The 20,300-nt window shown below is 36.8% G+C and overlaps 2 protein-coding genes across 7 annotated transcripts; one reads left to right on the plus strand and one right to left on the minus strand.

Annotated features, from left to right (window-relative positions):
* Positions 1 to 8,765: 8,765 nt before the first annotated feature.
* On the minus strand, positions 8,766 to 20,285 carry subdued. Of its 6 annotated transcripts, none has more exons than XM_064695184.1 (15): positions 19,610 to 20,285; positions 15,548 to 15,917; positions 15,402 to 15,470; positions 15,241 to 15,330; positions 14,695 to 14,855; positions 14,459 to 14,627; positions 14,284 to 14,404; positions 14,101 to 14,212; positions 13,477 to 14,035; positions 13,209 to 13,412; positions 12,691 to 13,152; positions 12,458 to 12,633; positions 12,289 to 12,394; positions 10,347 to 10,485; positions 8,766 to 9,703 (listed from the first exon to the last, which is right to left on the minus strand). In XM_064695184.1, the coding sequence occupies exons 1-15, from the start codon at positions 19,975 to 19,977 to the stop codon at positions 9,510 to 9,512; spliced, it is 3,300 nt and encodes a 1,099-aa protein (XP_064551254.1). In that variant the 5' UTR covers positions 19,978 to 20,285; the 3' UTR covers positions 8,766 to 9,509. The 6 variants fall into 6 exon arrangements, with proteins under 6 accessions (XP_064551254.1, XP_064551255.1, XP_064551253.1 ...); XM_064695185.1 differs by having other exon boundaries at positions 15,259 to 15,330; positions 15,548 to 15,920; positions 19,610 to 20,284; XM_064695183.1 differs by having other exon boundaries at positions 15,548 to 15,920; positions 19,610 to 20,284.
* Positions 11,268 to 12,120, plus strand: LOC135437279 (uncharacterized). The gene is made up of 4 exons (XM_064695193.1): positions 11,268 to 11,521; positions 11,583 to 11,704; positions 11,771 to 11,927; positions 11,990 to 12,120. Exons 1-4 carry the CDS (start codon positions 11,332 to 11,334, stop codon positions 12,118 to 12,120), a joined length of 600 nt encoding a protein of 199 aa, XP_064551263.1. The 5' UTR covers positions 11,268 to 11,331.
* Positions 20,286 to 20,300: the final 15 nt, after the last annotated feature.

Consider the following 20,300-nt stretch of genomic DNA (forward strand, 5'->3'; position numbering starts at 1 on the left):
CAGAAGAGCAAGAGCACACATACAATAGACAATATTCAAATGATCGACTACCATTTACCCTTCGTTCCATGTAATTAGTTTGTTAACCAACATTATGACAAACGAAACGAATGAAAAGAACTTAAAGTAATCTAGTAATTAAGATATTGAAAATAAATATATGCCTATAAACTTGGCGAATGTATAGACCATAGATAAAATATTATAATTTAAGTTACTTGATAATAGTGTTTGCGAATACAAAAACTAATTATTTTGTTATATTGTAAGCCTCAAAACAAAATTTATCTTTACATATATTACTATGTAAACTTCCTCCCTTTTTGTTTGAATTGTTTACTTTTCTATTTATTTATTTTCTATTTCAGAATACCATATGTGACAAGCTGCAAATAATTTTATACATTTTTAAATAAATTTGCAATTTTATATTATTTTTTAAATATGGTTTCTATATCTGATAATTCATCTGAACATACCCTACGCATTGGAATCAAACGGATTCGATTGTATTTTCTCTTCTTTGCTGCTTTGCTGCTTTGCACCGCATCCCCTTTTCAATGCACATTGAGATTGCACTGTCTTTGCCATTGCCAATGCCATCAGCTGTTGGCGGGGCATTTTGTTTAGCTTTGCTTTGTTGTTCATGCGTTTACATACCGTAAACACAACGTGCTGTGCTCAGGAACCAGTTCGATCCAGCTCAAAGCGCACAGTTCGACTCAACCTGGGACAGATATGCAACGTGTGCACTTAACAACATAATTCAAAATCTTTATGATTGCGCCATGTTAAATTAGTAAGTTGAAAAGCGGGCAGCTTGCCAGCAATTAGTTGGGCAATGACAAACAAATGCCATAATTGTCTTAAACATTCTCCATTCGTATATGTTCTGCACACTTCTGAAGCCCCATAATTTGCATATTTTATTATTACAAATGTCAGAAGCTTTCATATAAAGTGTGTTATTTGTATACCCTGTATTATCTGTAGCCTCATATGGTGAAGATCTTTTTAATATACTTTAACTACATTTGAATACTTAATAATAAATTTTAGATTTTTTTTAATTTCTGCTATTCCACAAGCGACTACTAGACAATCTACAGATCACCATCTCATAACGTTGCGTAGTAACTACACATGACCCCAAATATCCTTTGAATTTTCCACCAATGATATATGTACATATACAAAGCGGTCTCCTGTCTAACTATTCAATGAAAACTTTCTGCGCAATAGCCTGATGCAGGTAAGTTTTAAACAAAACGAATGGCTTGAAAGACAATGCAAAATAATGCAAAGGGTTTTACAAAGGGAAAACAACCCTCTAGGTAAATGCAAAGAAATATATCTCACAATTGAGGAAATCCGCTGCATCATATTGAGAAAAAAATTTGAAAGAAAGAAAAGGCACGAAATGAAATGACGTCAAAAGGGGGTTGGAAGAGCTCATCGACTCACTTTAATACAGTCTGTCATATATGTAATTATCCCGTCAATTATTGGATATCGGAACCGCTTTTATTTGTTTTTCATATTAGTTCTCGAAGCAACGTTGATGTATTTTATATATGTATATTCTTTTCAACGACATATATAATAAATAATTATATTTATTTTGATTTTGCGTCAGCGATTTGCATTTTGAGATCATTTGCCGCCCCCTCTTCCGCCAATAGAGAGAAACGCTAATTAAAATGCCGACGACCTTCGCCGTGATTTTCGTGACTCGGAAACGAGTGAATTTTTGTTTTCATAGGATTTGCAGTCTTAACAGCCGCAAGAATTATTGCTTACTCATTAATTGACTTTTGCCGCTGCCGTCTTCAAATGTTTGCTTAATATATCTATATATATATATATACATATATATCATTTACATAAAATTAATTCCTAATGCGTCAGAAAAGGTTTTCTTCCTAAACAAACAAATGATAAACAACCCCGTTGACAGTACTGAATACTTATCAACAATATTGTGATGTGGAATTTTAATTAGTTTATTAATTATTACTACAAAAACAAAACGAGTTAAATAATAATTAATACGATTGCTTGCCCTTAAGTCTTCGCAAACCTGAGAACAAGTATTTCATTCATTCCATTCATCCAATAATATGTAGGTATACTAATAACTGTCTAAAATAATGGTTGTCTTCTATTTATAGTTCTTTTAAGACTACGAATTGTGTAAATAATGTACAGTATAGCTTTTATTATGGCGCCAACAAGTCTCGCTAGAAATTAATTAAATGCGCAACAAGTTATAGCTGATAAGAACTGTATTATAAATCTCGAAGTTCAGAAATTTATCAGTTGTGTTTGTGTGTGTGTGTGTGTGTGTTTAGTATAAACAATTATATTGGCATAGGTCATAGAAAACCAAAAAAGCTCTTGCAACTAAAATATTTGGTTTTGAATTAAATATTGAGCTTGATTAAGCCGGATATTTTTTTCTGTTAGGCTTTTCTATTTTATTATATGCAACAAATACAATATTTATTTAAGAAATGATCAGGGTTATTTTCCAGGGACTGGTAAAATTTGCGGTTGTCTTTGGGGTTTTTCCCTCTTAAATTTCGGTTTTAAGTCGAAATTTGGTTTATGCTTATGTTAATTTGAAGGTGAGATAAACATACTAATTAAGTCAGCAATGGTAATACGCAATTCAACCAGGACTGCTTCGAACATAAGGGTGGTAATCTATATAAATCTATATATATATAAATATATATATATATGTATATATCGGTCGGGCAATAGCTGAAAGAGTTATGTTTAAAATAAAAAAATGTCATTCAACAACCTACTTCTCGACCGATCGTTACTATGGCAGTCATATGATATAGTTGTTCGATCCGGCCGTTTCCAACTGGCAGTACCTGCAACAGAAAAAGGGATCTATGCAAGGTTTCAAGACGACAGCTTCAAAACTGAGAGACTAGTTCGCTTAGATACAGACAGACAGACAAGCGGACATGGCTATATCAACTCGACTGTTGATACTGATCGAGAAAATATATACTTTACGGGTTCGGAGATGTCTCCTTCTATGCGTTACACATTTCGAGACAAAATTATAATACCCTCGGCAAACTATAACCAGCTAAGTTCGGGTAATACCCGCTATGACTGTATGTGTGTGCTCTTATACCGTACTCAGACTAAGTCAAACTCGCCTTTGTGTGTATGTATCTATGTATGTATCTATGTGTGCCTGTATGTATTCTCTTTGCCACACAGATGCCAAGTTTACTTCCCGCTGCGCTGCAAATTGAAACAAAAATATTTTTAGATGTTGCCCTCCTTTGCGATTTCCATGAATTCAATAGGACTACATATATGATATTAAATGTGATATTGACAAGCTATGTTGGTTGCATAACAAACTTTAGTTCCATTTAAAAGTATTTCTTCCTCCTGGCAATATGATAACCGTTTGTGTATATTTCAATTTGTTGTACCTACACAAATATATGTGTTGAAGTAATTCATGGATAATCTGCCATATAGACATATGAATGTGTCTTGCATTTTGTTGCTTGAATAAAGATTACCCCTTTTACATTTGCTCAGGTCGCGGAATAATGGGGTAAAATAATGGGGTACCTTCGTTAATGTATTATAAATCAATTAACGTTTAATTATTCACCAGCTAATTACGCTGGCATACAGGGAAAAGGCCTTATGGCGCTTGCCATAAAATCGTAATCCCCCTCAGGCGCACTGCAGCGTGAAGCCTTCTTATTCAAGAGGAACCACAAGTCATTATTGGCCAATTGTAGACCACAACGTTGCAATGCAAAGGCACTTTCAATTAGGAGGGATGTGCATGCCAATGATGAATTTGTTAGGCCAAATACCTACAAGTATATGGACTTCACATTCAAATCCTTTGGAATGCAAATGCCATATTCGATTTGAGCAAATGGTTCTCACATATGCACATGTACGCTACAAATGACAAGCAATGTAACTATGAATATGCGATTCTCAAGAATTCAGGTAAGACCTTTAAGCTATCATGCTTTTATAAGAATAAGAATATTAACAAGTTGTGTTTCGGCAATCATATTAACTTTCCCATTATTCTCAATATTTGTTGATTTGGGTTAGGTTTAAAGAATTGGGATTTTCGAACGCGGAAACTTAATGACAGGTTCACTTAGACAAACAATAAATATATTCTAAAATCTTTTGCAACAAAGTCTGTAATTAACTTAAGACGTTCAAGCCATTTTTATCCTGGAAAATTTTCCACATCGCACTGTAAATCAGCGATTGAACCTTGTGCTATAAAAGAAGCAACATTTTTCAAACTAATCACTTGCCGACAAGCTAACGCACGCACTCAAACATCTAGAGAGGCGGTTCCAGGGGGAGGGGGGAAAAGTCGTTCCTGTCATGTAAATGAAATTGGCATTGCTTGTGACGCTGCTTGGGACGTTGCGCTGCTATATAAATAGCCCCCAAGGACAACTATAGTACATATGGCGTTGCAAGACAGAAAACATTGCGTTAAATTATAATAAAAACGCAAATCGCGTGTGCCTAGTTACAAAATTGTAATGTATCTAAACGGTATAAGGAAGCATCTTCGATCCCATATATATGGAATATATATTCCTAATCACGACATTTTCAAGTATATTCTAGACATATATTCACATAATATATATCATACGCCGCACGATCTTATCTTTTGTCGATATAGCCCCTATTGCTATAACATGGATAAATATAATTTTCAAAGTCAGGGTCTTGTGCTGTTCTATATATATATATGTACATACATAATAGGGTCATATAAAAGTCCGGAAAATAATAATCGGACCATAAACACCGAAGCTATTAAAAAATGCATTTGCCACAGTGGGAGGCACGACTTCGAGAATTTGTGTTTAGTATGTATGGAAGAGATTTCTGCGTGCAGGGTATCTTCTAGTCGCAGACTCCCAACTCGAGCACTAGCAATCTTGTCTTTTCATATTATAAACACACGCATAGCTGTGCCTACACCTACTCTAATTGTATATTTTTGGGGGAAATGCATGCGAACAGCCTGTTTTCTATTGTGTTATCCATTCGTGAGTCAGCACATTTTCAGCTTTTCCTTTATGCAAAAGCTACACAAATTTATTAATGCTCTGCTGTTGGCTTTTCACAATGTTGTTGTTGATTTTGCTTGGCTTCGTGTGCGTTTTGTGTATATTTTCGTACGTAACTTATTTTGATGTTTGATTCGATTTTTCTTTGGCAGCACACAATGATGCGTACAATTTATGCGAAAGTTCTGCTCATTTATTTTCCTAAGCAATATGTTCGATTGATAGGATAATTATCCCCCAATACAATAAATATTTCATACAATTTGACGAAACAGTTCTGTAGCTTAAATTTAATGAATGTGTTACAAATATTGCGTATACGCAATGCGTGCACTGAAAAAAAGCTTAAAACTTTAAAGCCTTACCATCTATAATACAAAATCTTTATGGCTTTATTGATGAAGCACGCTCTGCAAGATTTATTTGTTCAGTTTGTGCTGGTTTTATTTTGTGCGGAATATTTGTTGTTTATAGCCCAAAATCAAAAACAAAGAAAAACCCTGATTATATTATATTTAACTTAATTTATTGGTCATTATAAATGAGGAGAAATGTTAATTAAATTAGCAAACCATGCGCTCAGTGCTCAGCCTCAATTCAAAAAAAGTACGAATTTATGTAACCATAATTAATCGCCAAAAAAATGCCATGGTGCCATATGGATGCACTACGTACAAGCATTCCACTCAGGCCTCTAGCACTCAAGCCACTCGTTAAAGCAAATAGGAATAATTTATAGTTGACTTGAGGTATAATTTTAAAATCATTTGCAAACAATTGGTAACTCGTAGTTGCTCGTACCTGTGGCCGCGCATTCGATTGCCACATTTCCGCACCATTCTCAAGGACTGTACTGGAATAGGAAAAGTTAATCGGAACAGTTGCCCTCTGTTTGCATTGTAATGCGAGTATGTGTGTGTGTGTGTGTGTGTGTGTGGCAAGTCGAGGGACTGTGGACATTAGCCCATATGCCTTATGGGCCATTAAGTACCGAAACACAAGAACGCAAACAGATTGTAAGTAAACAATTTAAAAGACATTAAAGACACATTTAATTACTGCAGTAATATTAGATACCGCACGATTATATGGACTAAATGGCTAATGCAAAAGTTCAGTTACCCATTTGATGGCGCTTATTAAATCAATATAATTATCAACAACTTGTGAGTAAGCAGAAAAGTTTGAAAATAAATGTTAATGCCTTATTATTATATTATCTGTGAAACTTTGTCTGAAATCAAAATATAGCCTTTTAAAAAAATTAACTTTAACAGCTCAAGGACATCATATATATTATTTTAAAATAAATCTGTGAAAATATGTAAATGCCTTAAGTAAATATTTATAAATGAATAATATAATTCAAAGATTATACTTGTATAAAAAAAAACATATATATAGGGTAAATTCATATTAATCGCAGTTTCGGTAGCTTCGGTGCTTATTGTCCCAGCTTTATGACATGTGCAGGGCCCAAAATATGGCATCCAAATAAATTTATGCAAAGAGTTACGGAATATTTAGGGAACGGGAAGAAGTAGCTGGATCTGTGTATACTATACGACAATCTGAAACCAAATTAAGTGTCTCTCTCTCTCTCTCTTAATACTTTTGAAAGATGTTCAGAAAACAGATCTAAGATCGACGTGTTCAAGCATACGGATAGACCACCCGTCCGAGGATCAGACAGACGAACATATATAGACCTGATGCTGAATAAGAACATATATACATTATTGGGTCGGGGATGCCTTCTTCTGCTGCCTGTTACTTACTATATATATTTGCTTAAAGGTCTTATGCCCTTTTAATGCACTTTCAATGGGTTCAGGGTAAAAGAACAACGAACAATGCTTTTCGAATTGGTAAATGAATTCCTTTATTCAGATGTACATATGATATTATTATATATTCGATCCACACAAGCCCGCAACAAACACAATGGAGTACAAAGAAAAGTTATTTTAAGACAAGTAAAAAACTTGTCGAAATGTGGCGTCCAACCAAGTCAAACAAAGAGTCGCCATGGCGGCGCAATGCAACTGCAGGGACGCCAAATCCGTAAGCACACACTCAAACAAACACACACACACACACACTCATGCACACAACCGCAGACTCAGCACCGACAGCAAGGAAGGAGCAAGCACTTCCTTAAATATTAGCCGGCGCCGGAAACTAAAATCAATAGTCTAGGGATCGCAAAAGTTCATGTTGATATGCAGGACAACAACCAAAAGCATTCGCATGGTTTGAGATTTAATTGTGATATAATAAACCCGTATTTATTAATTAGGACATACTTGTGATTTCCGCCTAAGTTGCCTTGAAGTATGATTTGCACACTGATGTGTCGGCGGCTTCTGCCCCCCAAGTGGGAAGGACAACACACTTCTACTTAGGGCAATGCACGCTGCAACGAACTTCAGCTACGGCAGCAACAATCGCGCCCAGCATTGTGCCGCGTCCGGCTGCGGTTTTGTTGTTCAAACGTGAAATCCGTAAGGCAAACTAAAGCGTCAACAATGCGGACAGCTCAGAACTGAATACACAACACGCAGCACAAACCGAGCAGAGAGCACGGCGCACCACACTGTGGAAAACAAAATAGACGAATGAAAAATGATTATTTTTATGAACCCTTGGTGAACGGCAACGACGCCATCGAAGCCAACGCCATGTGCGCTTGCCGCCAGCGCAGTCAGCTGCGCTCCTTGTTGCAGAGCGTATACGCTTTTCTCAAGTGACGTCATTGTTTGGGGCATGCGCACGCAACGGGAGCACAACATCCACAAGCACAACAAACCATCGGCCATCCCATATCCGCACTTGGCCAACTTGGCGGTTCTCACAATGTGGGTGAGAAGTGTGGCTATTTAGCCATGTGGCCAGCTAGAAATGTGCTCATAGCTGCATGCTTGTTGCGCCATGGGGGGCCGTGCACACTGGGGCATATGATATTTGATGGAATACGCTACATACTTGTGGCAAATTTGGGGTCCTTTCGACTCTACAGAAGCTTAAGCTCAAGTTTAAAATGAATTCTTCAAAATGTTAATTACATGCGAATTTATATTGGAAAAGAAATGAGAGGTGTTTAGAAATATGTGCGTGATTCTTTAGAGATTTTCTCTAAATTGAGTTGTAGAGAAGATTTGTTTGTTTAGCGCTATACTTAACTGTAACAGCTAAGCTGTTTTCCAGAAAATCTATTTCTTATTGATAGCTACATAGCCTTGCAAATTCTTCATAATCGGACATTTAGTTATGATGTTACATAGATACAATTTGTTAAGTTGAAAACAAAAACATCTTATTATTTTTATGGTGACTGTTAATTGAGACAATTTTTCGAGTGGGAGATTAATTAATCAACTAATTAATTAAGATACATTTACTATCAATTAATTAACTAGGTAACATAAATTGTATTGATAAGATGCAGAGCGTGCGTGAAAATGAAACTTACGAATAGAATATATTCAGTTTTTCGCTTTCACGGAAATCATCATTAAATCGATTCAGTAAATATGCAAAATTCATACAAACAGGTTTAAATTAAGTAGTTACAATTCTGTAATATTCCACAATTAACAGACATCATTTTGAGTCAATACATAAAACATTTTAATTTAAAAAACTATAAGAATAAGATACATTTCAATGCACAAACTCAGTTTGTAGTTTTAATAACATTCTTTATACATTCATTTGCCCAGATAATATAATATGAACTTTATATTTATAAATATATATATATATATATCTATAACTATTTTATCTAAAATAGATTCACATTTTATATAGTTTATGTTTGTATACATGACAATTCAATGGGTCTTTCGAGAGAGCCTGAGATTTAGTACAAATAGATGAGATTTATTTAAGATTTTCGAAAATAATATATATGCAACTCTTGACTAAGCAAATCACAACAAAACAACATAATATATTTAAATAAAAATGTGATTCAAATAATTTAACTGTATTGATGTGAATTTCTCATTATTGACAAGATCGTAAAGCTAACGTTTTTCCCTTAGTTGAATATATTAATCACATATTTTTATGCAGTTTTTGTAACATTTTGCGCAAGCTTAAAGTTTGGCACTTACTGGACTTGATCAAAATATACTTAGGTATCCATTAGGTTGCACTTTAGTATTGTGAATTTATATCACATTCGCGATTGTTTTCAACAAATCCGAGATGTTTAGTGAGTAAAGCTTAAAACCATATTGCAAGCATTTGCAAAAAAAAAAAATTCAAAATTATTTGTGTAAAGGAACTGGCATAACACAATTAAGCACTTTTGTAACCTAAGCTAAAAATTCAACTAAAAGTATAACAACTATGTGCGGATCACTGAGCATTTTGTGCTTTTCAGAGTAGATTCTAGCAGTCTGCACCAGAGATGCCTGTGGTCGAGTTTTCGCCATGTAGAATTGAGTCCATTTCAATTTGCGAGAGATTCGCGGTGAGTAGCTTTTCAATCTGTATAAACTTCGTATTTGGTTCATCTACAGATGCAGCATCCACATCTTGTTCGCTGGGATTTTGTACAACTGAATAGTTACGTTTCGCACGTTCTGAAATAAAACCATAAATTATTCAAGAGATGGTAAATAAACAAGAAAGAATGACTGTCTTCGGCACGCCAAAGATTACACATCCTTATAAATAATGAGAAGAGCTATGAGCTCGTAATTGCTGTGTTTTCTAAAGATATTTTGAAAAAAAAAACTATTTTTCCATTCAAACCGAGCTATTGTTCTTCCCATAGAGCTATATGATATAGTAGTAAGATTTTGATAAGATTTATGTCAAGTATGTGAAGCCTTTTGGAATTTAGAAATGGCAAGTTCCATAAGGATATCATATAACAACACGTTTTATAAACAAGAACTTAATTTAAACGATTGAACCTATGGCCGCTATATGAAATATTGGTCCAACGTTTATAAGATTGTACTTATTTGAATGGAGGTTAGTTAAAGGAAAAATTCCTGTTTTAATATATAACTTAATTTTCGACCGATTATTCGTATTGTAGCTAAATGATATAGAGGTCAGATCCGACTGCTTTCAACATTCTGCCTGCTATATAAAGACAGACCTAAGCTCAGTCTTATTTCGACATACTTTATACTGTCGGAAAGGTCTCCTTCAAATTATTACAAAATTATAATACCCTTTGCTACATATATTCGCAAAAATAATGATTAGTTTTACCAAAACGCGCGCGTTGTGCTTCTTGATCTATGATAATCTCATTGGTTATGTACACTTCACGTCGGATTTGGTCCCGTAGTTCCACGCTCATGTCCGGAATACACCAGCGTACCAATATCATCACTAAGGCCACAAAGTTCTGAAAAATATAACAGAAATTAGTTAAAGTATAATTGAACACATTAATTGCTTAACTAAACGAACTTATTTAATAGTCTAGAGAACAACCTTCGAAGAGCTTTTACATTCAACTAATTGCTAGACATCATTTCATTAGCCAATTCCCTTTACTATTGTATCTGGTACAGTTGCGATATTTCATCACCCTAAGCGATTGGGGTCATTAGCTCGAGGTAAAACCTTAAAAATGCGTCAAACCAATTGAAACTTAGGTTTCTAGTTAATTTAATTCTTTCGCTAATCATCCAGCGGGCTTGCTTTGTTTTATATACATTAGCTTCTATCCTAAAATGGTCGAGAATTGGATAGATAGCTGCAAAAAAATGTAAAACCACGATATTAACTACTCCCACTGCCCACATACAGCAATCTAAGCTAACACCTAACACTTATATGGACAGACGAAGAAGCCCACAGATCTAGTTCATGTGCGACAAAGGTGCACATGCAGATACAAATACACATATACATTTAGATATATGTGTATGTAATTGGCAAATGCTGAATGCTAATAGTGAAAGTGAAAAGGCAACTCAGTGAAAATGGGACTTAATTTTGTCACACCTTGCAACATTTTGATTTAGTTGCGGCAAGTAGTTCGAAACGAACGCACGCTTTCTTTAAACAAAATTTAATAAATGCAAGGATATAAAATAAAATAAAAGATATAACAAAAAACTACAATTTAAACATAACTATACAAAGGCATAACTTAAATATCAAAAATATTTTAATAAAATAAAAAGAGATATTTCATATTTGAACACAAAAACAAATATTTCAACAATTTGAAAAGCCAGCCAAAATGAAAAGATTTGCCTGTTTGAATTTGCGCACTCTTGGCCTCAGCATAGCCTGTTTGGATGCACTGATTGCTCTGAGCATCCTGAGCCTGTGCAGCTTTCATATGTACAATGATTTTATGGACTTGAACCAATGGCAGCAAAATGATGTACAGATCTTGAGTCCCTTTGGAACATTTGTAGCCACATTGGGTAAAGCAAGGAGCAAGTGATTCACACAAATGTCTTTAAATAATACATATTCATTTTGTAGTCGACTATGTGCTGGTCCATGAATTTTCACAGGCTTTTTATATGATACTCACAGTAACCGTTTGGGTTAAGGCACTGATAAATCTGGTGGTGGCTGGCATACTAGTCGATGGCATCAAACAGGTGAGGAATTTACTAACGAAACTACTTTATGAATATCTCTCCATATTTTCCCTTTCAACTGAATAGCAACGGCTGATTTCCATTGCCCCATGGTTGATCAATGCGTGCGTATCGATGGTCATAGAGGTGGCCGTATTTGTAAGCTTGGAGCTGAAAATTGACGAAGTAGATGCCTCCGTAGATCGACGCATAGCACGTAGTGTGCTCTTTGGTTTTTTTACAGGTAAGTTTCCGTTAGGATTCAAATATTGATTAATAAAATTGCTTTGAAAATGATTTGCGTAGTTCTAAATGCGCTGTTTACATACGCCATTTATGCGCTCTATCGCATGTTGAAATCATCAACAAGTGAGAATCAAGCCCTGCAGGAGAGCATTGTGGAAACATCGGGTATGTTTCAGCATATCAAGGTTTGAAGCGTTGTGTAGCAATTAATTGGAATTCTATACACATCTGAACGAACAGAAAGCAAACTTATTTAAACGGATTTCATTTAAAAAAGGTATTTTCTTAATTAATGTACAAGCATTTATGTAATGGAACAAATAAAACGAACAACCCAGACCATGCTCCACAGAACTTACTTCAAAAACCACAACAAATCCCAAGCGACAAGCTAAGATTATGTAATACATGCTCGTCAAATGATATTTTTCCGGTGATGTGGGCGGCTCACGATAGTCCGTGTATCTTCGGGTAAAGAAAGGAGAATGTCAATTAAAGTGAATAGCGTAATATCTTAGTTTTATTTACTTGCACGTGGTAATGTTGGCAGAATCACCTGCTAGGCTTTGTAGCTTGGAGGAGTCTGATATTTTGAACTCGGACAAGGTAAAGTCCAAGTATCCGTTCAAAGTACCATCTTCTGACTTTAAGCTACGATAGACCAAACGTGGTATCATATCTGAAGTGAAGGCAATGATGAAGCCCTAAATAAACATAATAATTCAGTTTACATCATCATTCAAAATTATATTCCAACTCACATTCGTGATGACACTCAGCTTGCCAATGCAATCCAGTATGCGATACCAGACACCTATGTCCCTGACACGCTGGGAAACGGGCCTTTTGTGATGTGTCAGCAGCTTTTTGGCGTCCAAGCGCATTTCGAGTATGTTGTTGAGAAGCGCAAAGAACGGAGCAAGCGGAAAGGCAGCCACAAAAATGGTGACAAACCCATATTGCAAAACCATTTCCAGATACTCTGGAAACAAGCTACGTGCACCCCAATCCAACAGCTTGAAATCGCGCATCCAGCGCTCATCCTTGGTCTTGTCTGGCTTAACCGCATTGCCAAATAGCCGCGAAAGGCCAACCTGAATGGCCAGTACCTTGCGCCAAAACATGGGCAGGTAAACCTCCAATATGGTATTGAATGCCTGTTTTCCGATCATTATAATGGCCAGCTGTATGCAGAGCTCCGTCAGACAGCCGCCCGAGGAGCACTTCAAATAAGAAACCAATTAGATTAAATCAGACCTCAAAAGAAATGCAAACTTACCTCCTCTTGACGGTATTTGAAGACCGTTATATACTGGCCCGGGTGGCCGACAAATTTGCCCTTGAAAAATGCTATATAAAATATAGAGGCATAATAATTCACAAACTGCAACAGGTAAATCTTAAGCGTCAGCGAATCGTCGAATTGCGTTTGAGTGCGCCACATTTCCAGCTCAGTCAAATATTCAGCCAAGTGATTATACAACTAAATAAGAGATCAACTAGATCAGATATATGTATATTAGTAGATATGAAAGCTAGCTACTTACATAGTTCAGTACGTAAAGCAAGCAAAGATTAACAAATGCCGCCGATGCAGCGGCCAGAACAATCGCTTTCGACGTGGTCATGCCGCTACCGTCCACCTTTAGAGCAGCCAGCATGGACATGCGATGAACGACAACCGCGACAAGCGCAACAAAAGCCAAGGCTATAAGTAGCACCACAACTGAGAAGCTGAATACTGTCGCTGGCAACTTCATGCGCCAGAAGGGCACCGTCGGTTCCTTCATATTGGTCACATAGTCTGTGCGTGTGGGTTCAATGTGCTCCAGGCGCGCCAGATACTGCGGCCGGGGGTGTTCCTCGTGCACATCGAAGCCTGTCAAATCCCAGCGATGTGTAATCTCAGCCGAATATCGTTTCCAAAGCTCCAGAAATAACGTGGCCCAAAATGACATAAAGACGGCAAAAAATACCGTACTTGGATTATCTATTAGGTATGTTATCTTGGCATAGTTGCAAGTCTCTTTGAGATTCCAGAATTCACACCAGTCGCAAAGCGGGCACATTGTTATATTTGAGTTTGAGCGCAAGCAAATGTCCTTACTGCAAACGAGAAATGTCTATTAGTTAGTTACGGCATGGATTGACAGACCTGACAGGAAACTTACACGGGCACATAGTTTTTCAGTGAGATCCAGGAGTAAAGAAAACAAGCCACGCCCACTATGGAGGCCAGCAACAGCATATACGTATAGTAGCCCAGCCAAGCGAAGTACAGACCTGATGTAAAATATAAAAAGTGTAAATTGCGAGGGAATCTGTTAGCCGTGGAGGTGAAGCTGAGGTGTTACCAATCTTAACGCCAAAGTACTCTTTAATATCATCTAGTGGCTGATAACGATACCATTTTTTCACCGACGCCCAGTTTGTGTACAGCAGCTCACGCATGGTGCCCTCCTCATTAATTTCGCCCTGTAAAGTAATTGCCATAAGATATATTGCAGTTTGTCGATCATATGTACTTACATCATGCAGTGGATAGGCCGCACAGTAGACACCCTCGGCTACCAAACGCTCAATACCAAAAGCCATATCGCTGTGGCGCTTGGCTGGAAATCGCTGGCGATCCAAAATGAATTCCACAATACGCGAACGGACTGCGGTTGTAAAGAAGCAGTCCTGACGTATGTCGAACCTATAAACAATCATAAACATATATTAAAATAATTAGGTCTTCACAATTAATCTGCGTGCTGACTTACAGATACTCCTTATCACGACTGTAAATGGCCGTGAAACGATGCGCACGTTTTGGAAAGTATTGCTCGTCGACATAAATATTGCGCAAAAAGAATTGACAGACTGTTTTGAGACTAGAATATACACTTTTTGTGGAACGATTCACCACAGATAGACCGGGTATCTGAAAGAATTAAATTACACTGATTATTTACTCATTATAAAAAGTACAGGGAAGTTGTAAGTTAGTTGAAAAGTGTTGGATAACAAAACAAGAAAGGATATAAAAATATAAATATTTAATTTTATGTAGCGTTAGAGTTTGGGCTAACTAGAACAAATCGAACTAAAAGTTGTCGACATTTTTAGAACGGGATTCCAACATATTTTAAATATATATGTATATACAATTTAAAATCAGTTCTACGAAAGTATTTACATTGGATATCAAGTAGGGCTAATAGCTCAAGCATAAATATAGCAAATGCACAAAAATCGAGTCACATTTAGTTGAGCAGCGCAAGTAAGGAGCATATCTGCAAAGATTGTTAATTATGTTAAACTAAGACCTGGACACTTTTGCAGACCTTCTTGGACAAATAATGCGCCGCATTGTGTAGTCGATTTGATCTTTCAGATACGCGCATATTACATAATGACTAAAATAACATAAGACATGTGTATCATTCAAGTGTATCCAAAGTTTACGATTACAGAAATGTTAACACACCTCCTTCATGGGCATACGCAGCTTAAGTATCTCCGCATAACGGCGCAGCACCTCCAAAGGTGCATGTATCTGAAATTGTGTGCAAACCAAATATTATGAGTACGAAAGTTATTAAAGTTGTATATATTTAATTTAGCGGCACGCACCTTGACAAAGTAGATTTGGTCCTTTTGGCTGAGCTCCACCTCGAGGCCTTGCTGCACTAGATTCTCCTGAAATACGCGTCGCTTCTCCGCATTTTCCGCCTCCGTGGGTTCGTGTGCATTGATCGTGTGGGCCAGCACAAAATCAATCGAACGCGTGCAATCCTCAAAGAATAGTGAGGTGTTGAGCTCGGCTCTTTGGTAAAATTCACGTGGACAACTGCATTCGCGGTCATCATAGTTGCTCGGCACCAGCGTGGGTTCAGTCATTGGCAGTAGGGGAGTAGAGTGATTTAAGGTGTTGCTCCTATGCTGGCTGGACTTGCCGTTGGGCAGTTGCCCGGCCGTGTCTGGCAGTTTTAAGGTGGATGAGCTGCTGTTGAATAAAATATTGCATTTTGTTAGATAGTTGCTCGACATCTTGACATGGATAAATATGAGCGAATAATATCATTAAACAGACCCAAACACACAAACATCGCCAATGCTTCCCCGTGGTCTCCCCGTGACCGTTTGGCTCAACAGGGACTTCCTGCGGCCTGGCGTGCTCAGCGCTCGTAAGAAAGTCGCACCACTCCCCAATTAAATGGGTCAATACGAGGGAGAGCTGTTAACATTTAATGGGTCGCATACTTAATAATCGCCAAGCCAAGTACATTAAATTTTAGACCAGCCGCCAGGCGCCTTGTTTATATGTGTGAGTCGGAGAATTTAATTATTTATGCAGCTGTTTTATAGCGCAAATAGGCCAACTGTGAAAATGCAACTGGAAATAAACCATAGATGAGATACTTGAGTATCTCGTTCGCAAGTTCTCAGCATTTTTAATACATATATAATTGAGAGAGAAATGCCGATTCGCTGACACTTGCTAATGAGAAAAGCGCCCGCACATTTCATATATATTAAGTATATACTATATACAACATTTAATATTTGCCTGTGAAACACATATCATTGAATTTCACTTATGATTCAGATGCAGTGGCCTTTACTTCTAACTTTACTTTACACTCATCTATGGTGAATCACCATGGCATCAAATTATTCAGAAGTACCCAAGCACGAGTACTGGATATTAAGTTAGATTCATAAACGGGTATGAACCATAGTTAGAAATATATAAAGGGTACATGACTCGACATTCAGGTCTTATCAAGATACATTTCAAGTAATATGAATGTTGTTCCTTTACGATGTGAAAGATAACATAGATTGTCAGAAATGACGCCTCAAGAATCCGTAATAATACCGTACTATCCCCAAATGTGTTTAAGACTTGTTTAAAGTAAATTTCTTAAAACTATTTTAAAGCACATACTTAGGTTTTTATAGTAGAATTACTTATGGTTATATTGCTCATATAAAATCCATTTATTATTTTTCACATTTTATTTGAAATCTCAGCGCAATACTTGACTTGCAAGCATCAAGAACTGTGGTATTATGCATGGTTGCTTATCAAAATGAACTTATATTATAATTTCGCAGGAGGGCATTACTGATAAGAGTGTTTTAAATGTAGAACAGAGGAAAACTCGGTATATTAATACAATGTGCAGAATGTTTCTGATCTACAATCGTATAATTAATTGTAACATATTAATATTGATCCAATCCTTAAATGTTTACAATCAGTTAATATCAAACAAGCTTTCAGCTATCTGGGCATCATTTAAATTTTCATAGGAACCTGCATAGTTTCTTGTGCTTACTTTCAGCGAATATAATTTATCATAATTAATTATTGTTCTCTTTAGCCCATGATTCAAGCACGTTTTTTTTTTTAGTTAGCCACGAATATTTTTGTTTTTTTTTTATGGGCCTATTAGTTGCAAGCAATAATGACCTTCCAGCAGAAGGTAATTAGTTTGAGACTTTTTAAAAATTATTCACCTTTACACACAGTTCAGTCAGACAAGTTTGATGTATACTTTTTGACTATTACAAACCCACTGTTTCATTTCGGAATTTTTTAGATTTTTTTTTGCTTTAATCAAGGTCGAAGCATATAAATTTATTCAAGATTTTGTACGATGCGCTCGAAATACATCGTGAAAGAGGCGAAAATGTGCAAAACATTTTGACTATAACTTATATAAGGCATTGTTAATGATACATATATGAATGTAGTTCAGTATCTAAAGATATCGGGAATTTCGATACGGGAATAATGACACACGCAACTTAAGCGCGCCCACACAACTCTCCAAAAGCAACAAAAGTACAAAAAAAAAAAACAGATGACAGCGATACAGAGACAGAGAAATCTTTGTGATATGTCCCCGAGCTGATGATTAATACAATCGGCAACAACAAGAAAAATGATAACTAAAAAAACCGTAATAAGGGAATTAAACGTGTTTCGCGTTACCGTTTCCGTTTCCTAAACCGACCCACTCTGACATTGTTTACCTGAGAACTGTGCCGAAAACAAATGAAATAGCTTAGAGCTTATGATGTCTGCCCGTTGTCCACGCGAATTATTAATAAAATTAACATTTGAGCGTCGCGCACGAATACAAAGAAAGACCCCAAAGCGATGGCCACGACCAACGCGCAGCAGCAACGACAACAAACTGAAAAAAAGAGCCAGCGCCAACAGCTGAGCGGAGAGTCCGTTTACCGGGTAGTCTCGTCAAATCCCCCCATCCCCTGCCCGCACCTATCACACGTGTCTACACCTTGCTCAGACATATACAAGAGAGCGGCAGAAATCAGCTGTTGTCGGCGTCTGCGTCTGTGCCGCATGCGACAGCGAGAGCAGCAGAGAGAGAGAGAGAAAGAGAGAGTGAGAGTCGGAGCACTTGTTGAGCATAACAGATCAGTGTGAGATCTACTCATGAGCAAACACTGGCATATCAGGCAACCTGTGAGGTGTGTCTGTGTGAGGTGTCGCATTCTGTCCATTGGAATAATTTATGAGTGCAAACTCTTGCTTGCGTTTCAAGTTTCTTATATGCAACAACAATTATTGAAAAACTGTCCACTATTTTGACTGTTAGTTCTATCAGTTATTCTGTTTGATAACACGAAATATATATGAAGCTCGAGAGGTAAACAATTATTTGTCAATTACAAAGATAAATTGATAAATTACTTGACAAAGGGTGCTATAGGCCAGGTATTTATTTGCCGCATATCTGAGAGCGTTTAGTTATATCATCATTTAGATTAACATTTGAGTTCAGATATAACAAGAGGAATAAAACATTTCATATATATTATTCACTTAACGGGTTGTTGCTTCCTCGTAAAGTTGGAAATTTTATAATTATTATTATTATTTTAATTAAGGCTTAAGCTTGGCTGACACAAGCTCAATATTGTTTATAAAAACCTATTCAACAAAAACCTTGAACTTTAATTTAAAAAACAAAAACACCTGATATACTATTTATTTTCTTTCAATGTAGAAAAAGTGCTGTGGAATATTCTCTATAAATATATGTAGACTCTCTATCGAATCACTTATTTTCAATTTCCTCATATTCAGCTGTGCACTTTATTATTAAACCTAAATAATATCACGATTTCAAATAAAAAGAAAACATTCTCGGACGAAAATTGGGGATTAATTTCAATTGTGCAATATTTTTATATTTTGTCAGAATTTAAAGTCGAAAATTTATCAAAATTTGAAGGAAAATACTTTCCCGAAAAAAATCGTGACATTAGCTATTATTTAACGAAAAAAAATTATAATAACTAAAGACTAATTTCATATCAATTTTCTAATATTTAAGCAAATGTATACTTCAAGTTGTAAGAATTTTAGGTCAAAAATATTGTCACTCTTTCCATCTTATCAATAGAGAAACTTTTTATATGTCGAAAGCGAACAAACAAGCCACATTTATTTAGAGTACACTTTCCAAGTAAACTATAATTTAGTTTTAGTACTTTTCTGAACTGTTTGCTGCGTAGCTTATTATACAAGCCACCCTGTATCTGTCCACAAACAAAGCAGAACAACAAAAGATAGAAATAAACGAAATGTAATTAAGTTAATGAACGTTTCCTCTATACTAAGGGCATTCATTGATAGTATATCCCCCGGTTTACCTCTCCGCAAATCTCGCTCGTTTCTCGTGCAAGCTTAGTGATTCACTCGATGACTTGCTGGCTTTTCCGGCATCGCTCAAGTTCCCCCGCTCAAGTTCCACAAACCGGGTCGTAGCTTCCGCGGCTCCCCATATGCTGTCTTCGGCCACTAGTTTGCCCTTTAGGCCAACTCGCTTCAGCAGCTCCATATCGTAGGGGGCCAATGGAGCCGTGTAGGGCGGCTTAAACGTAACATCTGGTTGCTTGCTCTGCTCTGCCAGCAGCCGTGAGGACTCTTCTTCGGGCTGAGGTGGCGGTTGGGGCAATGTTGGAGGCGTTTCCAGCTCATCAGCATCGCCATCGGCATCGGCATTATCTAAATTTAGCATTTCGCTTTAGACGTGTTTGGTTTTGGCTACACTCTGCTAATTTCTCGACCGACTTGTTTACTTTCACATGACATTTGCGCGCGCGTGTGTGTGTGTGTGTGTGTGTGTAAAGCAAGCAGAATTTTCGGGTCGCGTTAGCCAAGTTAATCAGCGCGAGGTCAACTCGCGAGCATGAGAGATTTTAAATTTAAAGAATGAGGGCTTTTATCACTGCCTACTAAATCTACCACTTTATACTATACAGATGCATTGAAGCGATTGCGCTTTAAGTAGCGGCATTAAGACTCGCGGCCAGCTCGGCATCACCTCGCCAAGCAAAAGAA

This window comes from Drosophila montana, unplaced genomic scaffold (genome assembly GCF_035044405.1).
Source record: "Drosophila montana isolate Dmon_TW-CO22-7 unplaced genomic scaffold, ASM3504440v1 contig_3733_1, whole genome shotgun sequence".
Taxonomy (NCBI): Eukaryota; Metazoa; Arthropoda; class Insecta; order Diptera; family Drosophilidae; genus Drosophila; species Drosophila montana.